Source organism: Rhinopithecus bieti, unplaced genomic scaffold (genome assembly GCF_001698545.2).
Source record: "Rhinopithecus bieti isolate Rb0 unplaced genomic scaffold, ASM169854v2 scaffold_20891, whole genome shotgun sequence".
Taxonomy (NCBI): Eukaryota; Metazoa; Chordata; class Mammalia; order Primates; family Cercopithecidae; genus Rhinopithecus; species Rhinopithecus bieti.
The window spans coordinates 1,293,095-1,311,401 of record NW_016810137.1 but is presented as its reverse complement, the minus strand read 5'-3'; the positions used below and the strand labels follow the sequence as shown (position 1 = coordinate 1,311,401).

At 39.5% G+C, this 18,307-nt stretch overlaps 1 protein-coding gene across 2 annotated transcripts in view; it reads left to right on the top strand.

Moving 5' to 3' along the window:
- Window positions 1-18,307, top strand: part of LOC108541781 (myotubularin-related protein 13) — a 117,465-nt gene that overhangs the window by 60,428 nt on the left and 38,730 nt on the right. The window contains exons 11-14 of one of the 2 annotated variants that reach the window (XM_017891445.1): window positions 1,016-1,212; window positions 3,893-4,033; window positions 5,062-5,157; window positions 16,552-16,736. In XM_017891445.1, coding sequence (XP_017746934.1) covers window positions 1,016-1,212; window positions 3,893-4,033; window positions 5,062-5,157; window positions 16,552-16,736 — 619 coding nt within the window. The remainder of the gene's footprint in view (window positions 1-1,015; window positions 1,213-3,892; window positions 4,034-5,061; window positions 5,158-16,551; window positions 16,737-18,307) is intronic. The other variant, XM_017891446.1, reaches the window with a different exon arrangement.

Here is an 18,307-nt window from a genome sequence, read left to right as displayed (position 1 = left end):
AAAAAAAAAAAAAAAAAAAAAAAAATCACCAATAAAAAGATATAGCCTTAGTGGTTAGGAGGTTATAAATATAAAATCTGTTTAGTGTAGTATTTCTAAGTAAACTAAAAAAGGAAATGACTCTGAAACCTGCCTATCTTCTTGCGTTTATTAATCTGTATGTATTCTTAAATGTTATTTTCCCAGCATCATATCCTGTAACTTTATAAGCTAATATTTTGAAGTAAGTATCAACATGTAGTGTTATTAACTATTTAAACTCATTTGACATTTGAACATATTGTTCTCATGCCAAAAATAATTTGGTTTTGGTTTTTAGCCTTTCACCATCTCAGGCAGTCTAATATTGGCATGCTCTATTCTCTGATGTCATCTCAGTGATCTGTGAATTGTTGACAGTTTGACTTGTCATTCTCATGAGGTTGACATTAATCCGGTAATCTTACAATCTTTATTTGAAGTTGTGGAAAAGTAATGTATAAGGCAAGTTCAACAGAGGCGTTTTAAAGAATTCTACATAATATTTTTATTTTCTAAACTTATTCAGCAGAAGTCTGCAATATCAGTGAAAGGGGCTTTTTCCAAAAAAGACTACAGATCAGTGGATGAGTTAGCTATTTTCACCATCTAGGGATTTTCTTCTCAATCCCTGAAGAATTCAGGAGTTGAAACTAAGTTCCATATTTGAAATATGTTGACCAGGCACAGTGGCTCATGCCCATAATCCCAGCACTTTGGGAGGCTGAGGAAGGAGGATTGCTTGAGCCCAAAAATTTGAGACCAGCCTGGACAACAAAGTGAGACCCTGTCTCTACAAAAAAAAAAATTAAATTAAAAAAGAAAAGAAATATATCTTACCCTTCAACTAATATGTTTCTGAATCTTAGAAAATTACTATTATATTAATATTCAATTTCTTATATTCTCTCTCTCCCTCTTCTCTCATTTCTTTCCCCTTCTCTTCCCCTCTGCTCCTTCCCCCAATCATTCTTTTCTCCCTTCTATGTCTCTGAAGCTATCCTGGCCTTTTAGTTGTACCTCAAGCTGTACAGGACAGTAGTTTACCGAGAGTAGCTCGCTGCTATCGACACAATCGCCTGCCTGTTGTGTGTTGGAAGAACTCAAGAAGTGGTACTCTGCTCCTCCGATCTGGAGGATTCCATGGGAAGGGAGTCGTTGGTCTTTTCAAATCTCAAAACTCCCCTCAGGCCGGTAAGCATCTGTCTATAACACAATTACCACCCGTTCACATAAGGGTATTACTAAAAATAAAGGAAGTAAAATCTGGGAATGGAACCTTTTCATCAAGTCTTGTCTCACACACGAACTTTTCCATTTTGCTACATACAACATGTACAGCTTAAACAAGAACTATACTAGGTAGTGTGAGGCTCCACATTGAATTTGACATCTTAATATGTCTGGTCTGTACTTGGATTTTAATAGAAATTAATATAATAAAGTCTTTGGTCCTAGGCAATTTTCATTCCAGCAAACCAGAGTATCCACAGATGGAAACTAGGTTATACCAATCTTTTTTCTTCTGGGAAGCATCCAAATACATTTAACAACTTCAGAGGCAAGATGAGATTCTGTGCCATATGATATGAGATATCCATCCTCATACTTACAAGTCATACGCACAAACTAATGACTGCAAATGCTGCTTCAGGGGCTTTCAAGCAAAGAGGTTTTTAGGAAGCTAGCGAAATAATATGTACAGCTGCCCTGTATTCTGAGGATACTTGTGAGTACCATGTCTGAGGTCTTGAAGTCAGGAGCTGTGTTTTGCTGACCTTTCTCATAGCTTCTGCCTCATAATAGATACTCAAAAAAAATGAAACAGTGGGCCACTAAGATATCAGATCCAATTTAGGGATGGCTGCATTCTTCCACCTTTGGAAATGAAGTAAACTCAGAATCTGATTCATCAGGTACAACCATGTGCTTTTTGAAAGTCAGCCAATGTTTTGATCATTAGGTTGACTGAGGGCAGCCTTCCACCTGCCTTGGAGTCTCACTATTGGTGTAATGGAAGGCAATTGACTTTTTACTGTTTCTCCTGTGAAACACTGTGTGCTCCCAAGCCACCTGGTGGGTATATTAGAACATAAGAAGGGGCCAGGTGTAATGGCTCATGCCTGTAGTCCCAGCTACTTGGAAGGCCAAGGTGGGAGGATTGCTTGCGCCCAGGAGTTCAAGACCAGCCTGGGCAACATGGCAAAACCCCATATCTACAAAAAAGTACAAAAATTAGCCAGGCATAGTGGCATGCACCTGAGTCCCAGCTATTCCAGAGGCCGAGGTGGGAGAATCGTTTGAGCCCATGAGGTAAAGGCTATAGTGAGCCACAGTTGTACCACTGCACTCCAGCCTGAAAGAATGAGACCCTGTCTCAAAAAAATGAAATAAAATAATAATAAAATAGAACACAAGCGTATATAAGTTATGTAAAATGACTGAATGATGTTAGGAGCACCGATAAGTGAATCGCTAAGCTTTTAGTTGGAAAACAATTGAAACTTATTCCACTGGTTGCTGATTTTTTTTAATTTAATTTAAACTTACTGTATTTCATATTCAAGTCACACCTTTACTCACAACTAATATCTTTTTTTGTTTGTTTTGTTTTGTTGTTTGTTTTGTTTTTGTTTTGAGACAGAGTCTCGCTCTGTCGCCAAAGCTAGAGTGCGATGGCACAATCTTGGCTCACTGCAACCTCCGCCTCCCAGGTTAAAGCGATTCTCCCACCTCAGCCTCCCAAGTAGCTGGAATTACAGGCGCCCACCACTACGCCTGGCTAATTTTTATATTTTTAGTAGAGACAGGGTTTCACCATGTTTGTCAGGCTGGTATCGAACTCCTGACCTCAGGTGATCTGCCCGCCTCGGCCTCCCAAAGTGCTGGGATTACAGATGTGAGCCATCGCACCCTGCTGACAACTAATATCTTTGAAATTGCAATGCATCTTACAGTTGATGTGATCAGAAAGAATAGTGTCATAATTTAAATGGCAGTGTTTTTTATTGATAAGCAATGTTTATTCTTAGACAATCAAATAACAGTGAATCTTAGAATTGATGACATATTAAAGTTGATAAAATATAATAATGCTAATTATTTATTTTCTATTCAGGTTGTAAGAGAATTTATGAGTATCTGTTGTCCTTGTAGTGAGTCCATCCCCTATTCCTCTTTTAAAATGTCTGGGCCGATTTCAGTGATTCTGTTTTGTTTCACCCAAACCAGGCTCATATGCCCATCAACCCAGAATTGCTCTCACAATTGTGTATACTTTTTGCTCCTCGTTTAGACGGACCAGGGATTGGCAGTAGGTGCTCCTGTCTTCTCCCCATGTTCTTCCACTCTTCCCTCTATAAATCCTTATAGGTTCATGTCCCCTGGTGGGACTATGTGGCAAATTATTGAAATAAAATTACTGATGTTGGAAAGTTCTTAACTCTACCCATTCTGGCATGTCAAAGGAACCCACTCCCAAACAATAACCTGGTAAGGATGGTTGGGGGATATCATCAAGGAGTTGTTGTTTGTAAATCTTCATTTTAAGTTGCTTGGATAATGAGAAGCTATGCCCTGTGCTTTCAAGCCCAATCTATGCTTGGAAGGATAGCCCTGTGCTGGTTTTCCAGACCTGGGCTCTTTCTGGAAGGATAATGAGGCAATCAAGAAGTAGGTATGGTAAAACCAGCATTACAATGGAGGATTAGCCATTTAATATACTGGCAATCTAAGTAGGGCTGGTTTCTATATTTGGGTGTGGTAACTTGTAGACTATATAGAGAAAAATAAGCATAGATAGATAGATAGATAGATAACTTGTTTTGTTAATACAGAGACAGTTTATTTTATTCAATATATTTTCCTTTTATAGCTCCTACCTCCTCTTTAGAATCTTCCAGTAGCATAGAACAAGAGAAATACTTGCAAGCCTTACTGAATGCTGTTTCTGTCCATCAGAAACTCAGAGGCAACAGCACTCTTACTGTCAGACCAGCCTTTGCTCTATCTCCAGGTAAGACTTGATAATCCTTTTCTTCTTGACAGCTTCTAATGAAAGGTCAGTTCTGTTCCCAGGGTTATTTGTACTGTTGTTTGTTATTTGTACTATTCCTTCACCAAGACTTCTTAAAAGTTTTACCCGGAAGGATTATAAGTTTAACTCCTTTTACTTAAAAATCTACTACTATTAATGTCTAGTAAATAGTAACTAACTTTAGAGATTCAGTTTTTTCTTTGTTTTATTTTTTAGAGGTGGGGTCTCACTATGTTGCCCAGTCTGGTCTCTAACTCCTGGGCTCAAGCAGTCTTCCCGCCTCAACCTCCCAAAGTACTGGGATTACAGGTGTGAGCCACCCAGCTCAGTTTTTTCCTTATCAAAAGAGTAATTGGAGAGGAAGTGGGGAATATAAATAAAGTCACCCTTTATTCCCATATTTATCTTTCATAGACTTTAAAATATTATTATGACATGGAATATGTAAGTGGAACATGTTTGTTAAATGTGTGTTTATTAAAATCATCATTTGTAAGTTTGAAATTCCCAAAATATCTGCAATCTTTATGATTTTCAGTACAGTTTGTTTTCACGAGTTTTGGATGAAGCCATTAAGACTTGTACTAATATTCTGTTTCAGTTATCATGTGATGGAACCCCAAAGGGTTCATGTAGAGGTAACCCTAATGTGTTAGACACAGGAGCATGTGACTTGAGAAGTTGGTCTCTTTGGCTTAATCAGCTATTTGAATTAGCTCAACATAAGCAGAAAGTGGCTTTTCTTGTAAAGTAACACCATGCATGCCTTGCCCCATTTATCATTAAATTCTGTGATTGCACTTGCCAAACCTAACTCTATAATCTTGCATATGTGTGTTATCTCTGATTAATAATAACATTGCCTTGTTATCTCTAATAAAGCTTTGGGTACTTAAAAGTACAATGTTTGGCAGCAATTAAACATGCTACACATGAAGATAACTTTTTGTCATTTGAGTAATGTTAACCCAAACAACATGGTTTTGTTTTCTTTTGGCTGACTTTAGGGACTGAAAGGAGGACTTCAAGAATGTCCACTGTGCTTAAGCAGGTAGTGCCAGGACATTTGGATGTAAACCCATCCAATAGCTTTGCTCGAGGAGGTTAGTAAGATTGATTTTATAACTGAGCACTGATGCAAGCTTAAAAGCAGAAAGCATTTTTCTAGATAGTTGATATTTTAAATCAACTAATTATGGTTCAAATTGTTCTTAATTACCCTCTTCTGAATGAATGGTCAAATTTATTACTAGCATGATGACAGATGAACTTAGCCTCGTGGGACAAGAAGTATAATAATTGCTGATGTCATGTATATTGATAAGTTTGGGAGCATTAGGAGGTAAGGGGAGCATGTCTAAATGACGAGTCAGCCCTGGGAGTACTCCATGATACTCCAGATTTGCAGGGCAGAAAGACCAATCCATCACAGAAGTATAGATAGTTAAGGAGAAGTGATTCCCGATCCAAGGAACTCCAAGTCCTGTTATTTTTTGCTCTTGTCCTCTGAAATACTGCTTTGGAGAATAAGACATCGTGATATCCAGGTAGCTGCTGGCATGAGGAAATCGAGAAAGGCTAAGTATTCGTTCTTTTAAGCTCCATAAGGTCATCCACTTTGTTCTCTGGAAGTTTATGTGAGATTCTTTCACTCTGCAGAGGAAATTCCAGACCAGAATTTTTTTTTTTTTTTAAGACAGGGTCTTACTTTGTTGCCCAGGCTGGAGTGCAGTAGAACTATCATAGCTAACTAACTGCAGCCTCCAACTCCTGGGCTTGAGTAATCCTTCTGCCTCAAGCTCCCAAGGAACTAAGACTACAGGTGTGTGCCACCACTCCCAGCTCAATTTTTAAAATATTTTTTGGGACAGAGTCTTACTGTGTTGCCCAGGCTGGCCTTGAACTCCTGGCCTGAAGCAGTCCTCCCACCTGGGCTTCCCAAAGTGCTGGGATTACAGGCATGGGAAAGCACCTGGCCCCAGATATCTCAACTGTGAAGTCCCACTGTCTCACAATGGAGTCACAGAATCTTAGACTTTTCCTCTCATCCCCATATAATGATGAACAGCCTTAAAAAGATACTAAGTAGGCCGGGCGCGGTGGCTCACGCCTATAATCCCAGCACTTTGGGAGGCTGAGGCAAGCAGATCACCTGAGGTCAGGAATTCCAGACCAGCCTGGCCAACATGGTGAAACCCTGTCTCTACTAAAAATACTAAAATTAGCCAGGCGTGGTGGTGCATGCCTGTAGTCCCAGCTACTGAGGAGGCTGAGGCAGGAGACTCACTTGAACCAGGGAGGCAGAGGTTGCAGTGAGCCGAGATCGCAACATTGCTGGGCAACAAGAGCAAAACAAGAGCCAAGATCACTCCAGCCTGGACAACAAGAGCAAAATTCCATCTCAAAAAAATTACACACACACGTATGTACACACTAAGGAAGTAATCTTGTTTCTGCTTGAACATCATCAGTAATGGGAAACTCATTTCTTCCCCCAAAATAATCCCTTACATTTGGGAGCAACTCTATGTGTTGCTTTCTCATATTGACCACCACTTTGACTTATTGGCCCTAGCTCAATCCTCTGAGGTTAGAAAGTAAGTGTAATCTCCCACACCTAAAACCCTTCAGGAAAAACTCTTGTCAGGCTTGCTTTCTACAAAAATCATTCTTTAAAAAATTCACTTTTTTCCCTTTTGAAAACCATACACATCCCCAATATTGGCCCTTTGGATACTTCCTTTTCCTGCCTTTAGTTAACTCTGAATATCCCCAGTTCAAATGGTTGTAGTCCGTTCACCATCCTTATCACTCTGAACACTCCACAGAGTTGAACCCAGCACTCTAGGTGTTCTCACAGCCTGAAACTGCATTCAGCTCCATCACTAGGTTAACCCATGTGGAGATTAATATCATTTGAAGTCCCTTTCTGCTTCATATGTGCTATTGTTCTTAAAAACATACTGGCCTTGATGGTTGCTTTTTGGACCCACTAGCAGTATTATAACTAGGAAATTTCATGTTTTGGGATGTGGACTGGTATTTTAGACCTTTGGACCCCGATTCTGTCTAGCAGTACATTTGCTGTTTTGCAAGCCTTTTGTCTTCCATACATTTGATGATTGTTCTCATGTGATTCTTTGTTTAAAAAAAAGTTGAACAAGCCAGAGCTAAAGACAAAGACCTACAGCAAAATAACATAAACCTCTCTGAAGAAAAAGATCAATCTGTTCATCTATACTGGTTATGAGTCTTCCCACTAAAACTCACCAGGCCCATATTTCTAAATCTCTGTCAGTCATTTTAATCCACTACTTGCCAATCTTTCAAATAATTAACTGCATCACCAAGAGGTTTTTTTTTTCTTTTTTTTTTCTTTTTTTTTTTTTTTGAGACGGAGTCTCGCTCTGTCACGCCGGGCTGGAGTGCAGTGCCCCGGATCTCAGCTCACTGCAAGCTCGGCGCCTCCCTATGGTCACGCGCATTCTCCTGGGCCTCAGCACCTCCCGTAGGGCTGGGACTAAGGCGCCCGCCATGCCTCGGGCCGCGGCTAGTTTTTTTGTATTTTTTTAGTAGGAGACGGTCAGGTGTTAGGCCAGGATGGTTCGATCTCTGACCTTGTGATCCGCGCAAGTCTCGGCCTCCCAAAGTGCTGGGATTACAGGCTTGAGCCACCGCGCCCGGCCCGACCAAGGGTTTTATAGTTACTTTGCTGTGACTTATTATAGGAATCAGTGCTTTTTTTAAAAGTAATTATAAATAGTCCATTGATAATCCATTCCTGGAATTTGGTTCAGAATCAACATAAAGATTCTACTTTACAAAATTCACTTTTTCCCTTTTGAAAACCATACACATCTCCTAGTGGTCATACTGGTTTTTTGGATACTTTCTTTTCCTGCCTCGTCAGAACTTTCTGTCATTGCAAGATTTCCTAAGAGCTTTCAACCTTCTTGAGTCATCTTTCCAATTACTGTGTCAGGCCTTGAAGTCGTTGTATTAGTTTCCTAGGGCTGCCATAACAAAGTGCTACAAATTGGGTGGCTTAAGCAACTATTGTCTCACAGTTCTGGAAGCTGGAAGTCCAAGATCAGGGTATCAAGGGGGTTAGTTCCTTCTGAGGGCTGTGAGGAGGAATCTGTTCCATGCCTTTCTCCTAGCTTCTGGAGGTTTGCTGGCCATCTTTGGCATTGCTTGGCTTTGGAAGCATTACCTAAATCTCTGCCCTCCTCTTCACATGGCATTCGCCCTCTGTGTCTGGCTCCAAATTTCTCCTTTTATAAGTACACCAGTCATATTGAATTAGGGGCCCATTCTACTCTACTATGACCTCATCTTAACTAATTATATATATTCTGAAGCACTGGGGGTTAGGACTTACTATAAATTTTGGGAGGGGGACACATTTCAACCCATTACAGCCATATATTTCATTTTTCTGGATTTTTAGAGTACTACTATTTTAAAGTTTAAGATGCAAACTTTGTTCTTCTCATCATTTCTTTCTCAGTGAATTTGAACTAAATTCAAATTCACTGAGATGGTACAGTGATTTTTCTCCTTAGGGTCCTGGTATTTCAGTTGCTAAGCACTCTTGTCAGAATTTGGTTTGAGATTGCATTTCCCCTTACTGCTTTATTTACCATATGAAAGTTTATATTGTCAGCAAGGCAAGTCAGTAATTTTTCCACTCAACTTTTAGAGAATGCAGCTTTCAGCAGATGTCTGGTTAATTGAAGCCCTCCCACCCACAATCTGATCTTGTATTTTGCCATTGTACACATCACCATGTTATCAATTCCAGTATTTGGCCAGGTGGCCTATAATATAAATTGTGCTACACAATTGTCTCTACTTTTATGTTGGTACCGAAGATTCACGGATTTTCAACAATCTTTTCTTTTCTTTTCTTTGAGATGGAGTCTCACTCTGTCACCGGGCTAGAGTGCAGTGGTGCAATCTTGATCTTGGCTCACTGCGACCTCAGACACCCTGGTTCAAGCAATTCTCCTGTCTCAGCTCCGAGTAGTTGGGATTTCAGTCACATGCCACCATGCCCAACTAATTTTTGTATTTTTAGTGGAGATGGGGTTTCACCATGTTGGCCAGGATGATCTCGATCTCCTGACATTGTGATTCGCCCACCTCGGCCTCCCAAAATGCGGGGATTACAGGCGTGAGCCACCCCACCTGGCCTTAACAATCTTTTTCAACTACATTATATTCTTTTTTAACACTGGCCCCCAGCTCTTGGCTTCTTTTATACAAGGGAATTCCCAGTAGTGGTTATATTCTTATGACTCCATTCTTTGTTAATCCTAAAGGCACCCAAAAGGCTGTATTTACCTTTTCAGATTAAAATCTCCTATTTAACTTATGATCACTATGTGCATATCTGAGGCTGTAATTATTATTTCTGACACCCTTCTCAAATACTTTCTGCTGAAAATTACTGTGAATTTGGCTTGTTTCCTTATGACAGTTTTGTACTCCTAACCAGGTGCCTGTCATTCTGGTATCTTAGGCTAAAATCCAGAAACGCAAATCTCATTTTTTTACTCCATCTCTTAACTCTTCACTCCCAAAGCCTCCAAAACCTCCTAAAGTCCCAGTGATAAACTGGACAAAGAGATACTGCTGTTTCCTGACACCTTGAACATTCTCTGTGATCTCTAGAACTGTTTCTGTGTGTCTTCTGATAATGTCATTCCTTCTCAAAGTAGGAAGAATGAACTGGGGCAGGCAAGTTAAGGATCTCAGAAGATTCTCTATTATGTGAACATGCCAGGCAGACACACATTTAGACTGGCAGGGCAAGACTAGGTTAGACATGCCCATGCCCTGCAAGGAATTCATTTCCTTGTATCAACTCAAAGTACAGAGTCTCTTCATTCTTCCAGAGTTAGGTACCACTGTGGGAGGAGCCTCCTGTCATCTAATTCTTCTTCTATTATTTTTTTTTACCCTAACCCCTAGTTCTTCCTAGCCTTTTTCTTTTTGCTCCCCTATTTTCACAATTTTTTTCATTCCTTTCATTTTCATTTTCATACAGTCCTAGTTCCTACTTTTCTTATGTGTTTTTTTTTTTTTTTGAGACAGAGTCTCGCTCTGTCACCCAGGCTGGAGAGCAGTGGCGCGATCTCTCTCACTGCAAGCTCCGCCTCCCGGGTTCCCGCCATTCTCCTGCTTCAGCCTCCCGAGTAGCTGGGACTACAGGTGCCTGCCACCACGCCCGGCTAATTTTTTGTATTTTTAGTAGAGTCGGGGTTTACCGTTTTAGCCAGGGTGGTCTCGATCTCCTGACCTCGTGATCCGCCCACCTCGGCCTCCCAAAGTGCTGGGATTACAGGCGTGAGCCACCGCGCCTGGCCTACTTTTCTTGTTTCCACTGTGTGTCTCTCCTGGTCTGATGAGCCAGAGTTAAAATTGACCTTCACCTCTTTTTCAGTCAGGATGATCACTTTGCATTCAGCATGCATGTTGGTGAGTTCCTAATACAAGGGATGTATCCTTTTTTACACAAGAATCACTTTAAAAGAAAGAAGTGAATAGATCACATTGTTTTTCATTTAAAATTAAAATAACATTTAAGCCCAATGGGGGAAGCTCCTATATTTACAACTTCGATAAATTTCTTTGTTGAGTAGAAAAATGCCTTGAGAAAATCAGTACTGTCTCTCAAATACCGAAATATAATAGCTGGGTATATTTGAGAAGTAGCCACTTGGAGGCAGCTTTTTAATTCTTCATCCTTTACATTTTAAGTTTTTCTCCATTTTATCCTTGAAATAAACTCCAGGATAGGTATTTAAAGAGGCCCAGGGAGATTAAGTGACTTGGCCAAGGCCACACAGCAAGTATCAGTACAACTGGGACTAGAATTAGTTCAGTATTGCATCGTATCAGTGCAGATATATTTACTGAATATATCTTGTGTCTCATGCACTGGGCCAGTTATAAGATCAAAATGATAAATAAGGCACCACATGTGACCTTAGCATCTCTTTTCCTTTTCCCCTTTCATCAGAACAGAGTAGAGGAAATAACACCAGTGCTTAGGAAACACTGGTTCTTTGAACAGTAATGCATTCCTATGGGGAAAATGAACTGTGTCTTATCTTCCCTGAAGCAGTCCCCTTAGCCAGTTCCTACTGATTGGTTCCAAGGTCACATGGTTCCTCAGGAAACAGTACATTAAGAGTTTAGTTACATTCTAATTCAAACCATAGTCCCACTACTTACTGTATGATTAAACAATTTAGGAAACCTCTTAATTCTCAGTGTCTTCATCTTTAAAATTAAGGTAATAAATAATACAGATTTTTAAGGTAGTTATGAGGAATAAATGAAATAATATATGTAAAACATTTAACTTAGTAACTAGCCCATAGTAGTATTTTAATAAATGTTAGTTGTCATTATTATTATTATAGTTACTGTTATCATTGCCATTGCCTAATACTCTGCTGAAATGGGAAGAAAGTTGACATTTGCATTTAAATTGCTTTGAGCCTTACTGATCTAAGGCAAGAGATAGAAGGCATATGCCCTAGGTCTAGCCAGTGACTTTCAAACTTGTTTGATCATGACTCACAGTAAGAAATGTATTTTATATTTATATGTATACCTACCCATTCATTTTATATCACAATTCAGGTAGTAAGGCACATGCAAAATGTATAATATATACACTAAGGCACATGCAAAATGTATGATATATACACTAAAACAAAAGTTTTGTGAAACAATATTCATCTGTACCACATGCAGTGCTCATTAGTATTTTCAACTTTAATGTTTAATTTTGAAAAAAATACTGATTTGACCTATTAGAGTGACTTCCCAAGCCACTAAGGAGGATCCTGCAGTTTGGAAAAACACTGCCTGAGACCCTTTGCTGGTGTTAAGTGCCCAGGACATCTAGAAATCATTCAGGAAATCTAAGTAGACCTCACCACCAACAACCAATGCACTAGTCTAATTCCTTTGGTTAAAATGACTTCCAGATGGGATTAGAATTCTCAAAGCCCCCTGCTGGCCCCATATCAGTACTGGCCATTTTATCATTGCTGATTTTCTACTAATTGGCCAAAACTTTGCAGTTTTCATTGATGAGTCCTGTTTGGGGAGTCCTTACTATTTTTTGTTTAATACCCCTCTTTTCACTCTCAGTGAAAATAATTGGGTTGAAGATGTAATAATGAATCACAACAGCTCACAATGTATTGGTTTGCACAAAGTAAATAATCAACAAATTCTTTGAGTGCCTGTATTTCAGGCTCTCAGCATGGATACAAGAATAAACATGATTGGGTGCTTGCCCTCACTAGCACATGTAAACTAAAAAGTACCTGAGACAGGTCTCAATAAATTCAGAAGTTTATTTTGCCAAGGTTAAGGACTCGCCCTGGAGACAGGTCTGTGCCTTTCTCCAGCAATGGTTTTGAGGGCTTTAATACTTAAATGAGAAAGAGGGAGGGTATAGTAATCCACATGTTACAAGAAAAAAGGAGCAGGTAGGGGAATGGTCAATTATGTATTTGTCTATAAGATAAAGTGAACATACCAGTAGCTATCTGTGGATAAATTTAACCTTTTAACTGTAGCTATTTGTTTAGGAACAAAAGGAAAAGCAGCTTCTTGTATGTCTCAGCTTTCAGCCACATTTTTTCCTTTTGGCATAGTGAACTGGAGTCCTGAGTTTTTATTTTTCTTTCACACACACAATCTTGTAGAGTGAAAGAATATGCAGATAATCATGATGCAATGTGATCAAAGTTCAAATAGAGCTCCCCAGCTTGGGAGCAGTCAGGAATGCCTTGAAGAGGTACTAACATTGTACCTGGATCTTAAGGGTTATGTAGGAATGTGTCGGGTAAGGAAATGGGAGAAATCATTCCAGGCAATAAGACTAGCATAAGAAAGTGTGATGTGGTAAGGAAGCTGTATCTCAGAATCAGGAACTACTCAAGCATCACTATCATCATCTTAGTGTCCCATTTTCAATAGGAAAGTTCAAAATTTTGGCAGAAAGGAGAGCAGTCAGCCAACACAGAGGAGGCCACACAGTGTGCCTTGGCCATGTCGTCCCAAGCCTTTGTTCTGTCTTGCAGTCACATTCTCTATCTGTCATCAGCCAGCACCTCTGCAGCCCTTACTTTCTGACTTCCTTTGGCCACCAGAGCCATCAGTGCCCTTCATTTTCTGCTTCTAAAGGAGTGACGTGGGAATGAAAACTCACTTCGAATGATTTTTGTTATGTCATATGTTACACAATTTTGCATTATATAACTTAATACTACTATTAAAGATTGCAATCCTGACTGAATAAGTATAAAATCATTTCCTCTAATTGACTTGAGCAATTTGTTTGCTTGGAAAGTGCTAAAACTGCTCACAATTTTTGGTGTGCCATCATCATAAACTCCTTTCTTTCTGTCGGAAAAAATATATTACTCAAATTACAAAACTATTATCTCTAATACTGCCTATCATTTTGGTGCAAGTAGGGATTTTAAGAAAAGTCATTACTTCAGTCATCACAAGCTGTATTATTAGTGGTATTGGGTATTGTCACAGGGTTATGAATTTTTGCTGCTCATAAGTATTGATGGAAAATAAATGTAATTTCCCAATGAAAAGAGAAGGAAGATAGCGTGGCAATGCTTAATGCTCTACTGCAAAAATATGCCCTTAGTTATTCCAAATGGTTGCTAGAGCTTCATTGTTTCCTGGTGTGATGACCTTGCTCAAAGAACAAACGTGTTGTACAACACGCAGCATTCGCTAGTCTCCTTCAATATGAGGACCAGTGTGTTCCTAACATTTACACATACACACCCCAAATTCCTTAATTTTATTATATAAATTTGTTTCTGACTGAATGATAATCTTTAAAAGCTTATTCCATTTGGTATAATTTTTTAGTGGCACCTTCTGCTGTGTGCTGTCCATTTCATTGTGCTTATAATATTTATAAACAGGTGCTGAAATTTCATTTAACAGGTACTCAATGCATCTTTTTTTTGTGACTGCAGCTTTTTGTTTGTTAACTAAATCTTCTACTTTTATCATATTTACATTTTTCCCGTTAATTTTAAAAATTAAATAGCCTATTCTTCTCTTACTCAATCTGCTCTCACATTTGCTACTATATACATTTTATTTCTCTTTCTGTCTTTAATCTTACCTACCAGTGCATGGGTACAGAGATAAATGTTTTACTCAGTCAAATCCCAAATCTTCAGCTAAGGGAAGAGTCCATAATCAAGGTACTGTATTATGTGTCCTGATATGTCACTCTTTTAAACCATCTTCATGTGAAACTACATATGTTACAAGTAATTTTTTTGCATTTGTAAAATTATATCCTTTATTCTCATCTACATTCTGAATTTCCTCTGATTCCATTTACAAAAAAATTAATAATTGCCATAATGTCTAAGAAAAACTCATAAACTACATAGAAAGATTCATGCAGCCGGGTGCCGTGGCTCACGCCTGTAATCCCAGCACTTTGGGAGGCTGAGGCAGGCGATCACCTGAGGTCAGGAATTCGAGACCAGCCTGACCAAGATGGTGAAACCCCATCTCTACTAAAAATACAAAAATTAGCCGGGCGTGGTGGGGCACGCCTGTGATCCCAGCTACTCGGGAGGCTGAGGCAGGAGAATCACCTGAACCCGGGAGGCGGAGGCTGTGGTGAGCTGAGATCATGCCATTACGCTCCAGCCTGGGCAACAAGAGTGAAACTCTGTCTCAAAGATTCATGCATGTGAAGCTTAAATGAGCAATAAAAACTTTTCTTGGGAACTGGTCTCCTGACCCCATAAATGCTTGTAAATAGAAAGAGAAGCAGAGGTGACATTATCATGGTGACTTCTGGTCACCTAGAAACATGACTTCGATTTAATACTGGGAAAAGACTAAAGCTTCTCAAACAGGCTTTCTAGATCTAAAGAAGAAAGCCCACTTTAGGGAGGCAGTAGGAAAGTCCTATATCCCTGTGACCCCATCACTGAGATAAACACCACAGTTCTACAGGCATTTATGAGGGCCTCTTGATTTGAGGGTGATACAGTGCTAGCCAAATTTGAGAATTAGTATATGCCTTTGTGTCTGGATGTTTGATATTTAATAGTCTCACTTGCATATAGAAATCCTTGATTTTTCTAATTAATAGAACTAAGGTCAACTTATCTCACTGAGACTCTTCTAGCATTTTAGCTTGCCCTTTCCCTTAGAAGACATGTGCTTCTGGCTGGGTGCGGTGGCTCACGCCTGTAATCCCAGCACTTTGGGAGGCATGAGGCGGGCAGATCACCTGAGGTTGGGAGTTCGAGACCAGCCTGACCAACATAAAGAAACCCTGTCTCTACTAAAAATACGAAATTAGCCGGGCATGGTGGTGCATGCCTATAATCCCAGCTACTCAGGAGGCTGAGGCAGGAGAATCACTTGAACCCAGGAGGTGGAGGTTGCAATGTGCTGAGATCATGCCATTGCACTCCAGCCTAGGCAACAAGAGCGAAACTCTGTCTCAAAAAAAAATAAAATAAAGGTATCTGCTGCTGACTGTACATTTTATTCATTTATTTTATTTTATTTTATTTTATTTTAGAGACAGTGTCTCATTCTGTTGCCCAGTCTGTAGTGTAGTGGCGCTGTCTCGGCTCACTGTAACCTCCACCTCCGGGGGTCAAGCGATCCTCGCATCTCAGCCTCCCAAGTAACTGGGACTATAGGTGTTTGTTTTTTGTTTTGTTTTGTTTTGTTTTGGTAGAGACGGGGTTTCACCATGTTGCACAGGCTGGTTTCAAACTCCTGGGCTCAAGCGATCTGCCCACTTTGGCCTTCCAAAGTGCTAGTGTTACAGGCATGAGGCACTGTGCCCATTACTAAATTTATAATTTCTCATTCTTCATGGATACTGAAAAAAAAACTATAATATAATCTTGTTTAGAATTACATCATTTTGGCATGATATACAAATATTAATTCCAAATCCAGCTTCAGATTTTAGTAGACTTATGAAGTTTCTATTTTATATCTTTAAATGTCATGTGAAATTGGCCAAATAAGCAGAAGAATGTTCCTTACTTTTTTCATGAAGTCCTGAGAAATTAACTCAGCATTTGCCTTGTTAGACTTTACTAGTACCTCCTGCCAGCTTGTTTTGTTTTCAGTGTCAATGTACTGTTTCTACTTATGATCTTAGTATTTACTTTTAAATCCTGAATTTACATCAAAATATAAAATAAGATTGATTTGGGGGGTTTGGTAGGTCGTTCTGAGGCTAAGACTGTGTGATTTTGAAATGCTGTATTGGATAATGCTTATGTTACAGAAGTAGCAAATGACCATATGACTTATGATTTTTAGATTAATCAACTTGCTATGACCTCTAAAATTGTAGCTTCAGAGCATGCACCTTTTTCCTTAGTCAGTGGTATTCCCACATTAGATTATCTCACTCCATGACTTTGGCTTTTGTGAAGGTGTGTGGGCAAGTCTTCGCTCTAGCACTCGCTTGATCAGCTCTCCAACATCCTTCATTGATGTTGGCGCCCGGCTGGCAGGCAAGGACCATTCGGCCTCCTTCAGTAACAGCACCTACCTACAAAACCAGCTCTTGAAACGGCAAGCAGCCCTTTACATATTTGGTGAAAAGTCGCAACTAAGGGTAAGGTTTCTTTTTCTCACTTAGAAACTTTGTGGATATACTAGGGCTGTTTATAAAACATGTATCACAAACCAGGATTTGCTAGAATTTTTTTTTATAGCATGATTCTTAATCTGGAGTTAATAATCTCAAAAAATTTAGCTCTCCTTTTGAATTTATTTATATATATTAATTTTTATATAGATACATACACATATATACATATGCATATTTATTAGCCACGAAAATAAATATTTATTCATGACAGTAAAAAATCAACATAAACATCAGGAATACCAGGAAGTGTACATACGAAAAAAGAAATAAGGCTTCATCAGGCTGTGTTTTCAACAGCCTTGATTCAGTTTCCACAGGAATCTGCCCATGGCAAAACAGATAGTTTTGTTATTGTAAACCTACTGATAAAAAAGGCTATAGAAAGATAGAAGAATGGAGAGAGGAAGACTGTGGTGCCACGTATGGAGGAAAGGCAAGGCCAAGTCTAGATTTTCTGAGTAACACTTGTTAAAACTTCTCAAGGCTATACAGAAAGAGACACATGTCCTAAGACATGTCAGAAAATTCAAAATACTAGATGCTAGTCAACTGTATTCTTACTGTTAAGTTGTTGTGCTAAAGAACTTCACCATGCTGAGGGCCCATAAATTGTAAAGATGGTCTTTTCCTCCAAAAGCAATGATAATTCCTTGAATTTAATGTTTTGCAAGTCACGCATTACAAAATAAATTTCATTACCATGAATAGGTGTATAGGACATGAAAGTTACCTGTTAACTCAGAAATCTCAACGTTTAGTCCAGTGCTCCAGTTGGCACTGGACAACCTAGACAGACCTCTGGCTGAACCGTGGAGCAGAAACTGTGAGCAGAGCAGGGTGCCATTAGCAAGATCCCACATGCTTGGCCCTTAAGATGCCAGTAACTGAGTCATTTCTTCTGGAGCAGGCTGGTGGCTTTGCTAGCTCTTCTCCCACTGCCTGGACTGCTGCAACCACTTAGTCACCAGCCTTTAGGGTAAAGGGCATAAAACTGCTGGGTAATGCTCAATTTTTAAATCTGCATATGTGTCTTCTGATACAGTAAATAATTTTATATCCAGAAAATAGAACACTTTTCTACAGCAATCCAGGGTTGCTGGTGCCAGTGTCTTTTCCAGAGCAGACTTTCCATGCCTCAGCACAACACTTACTCGTGATCCGAATCACTCACTCTCCGAGGTTTAGCTCCTTAATACTCCCCTCTGCCATTCTCTTTGCACATGATTTCTCAGATTAGCGGTGTGATCATACGTATTTGAGGAAGAAAGAGTTGGATGATGCCTTTTTCCTTCCCTCTCTTTTTTCTTTCTGTCTGTCCTTCCTCAATAAAGTATCATTATTATATATTTTTAATTTTTTGAGACGGAGTCTCACTCTGTCGCCAGGCTGGAATGCAGTAGCATGATCTCAGTTCACTGCAACCTCCGCCTCCCAGGTTCAAGCGATTCTTCTGCCTCGGTCTCCCGAGTGGCTGGGACTACAGGCATGCGCCACCACGCCCAGCTTTTTTTTTTTTTTTTTTTTTTTTTTTTTTT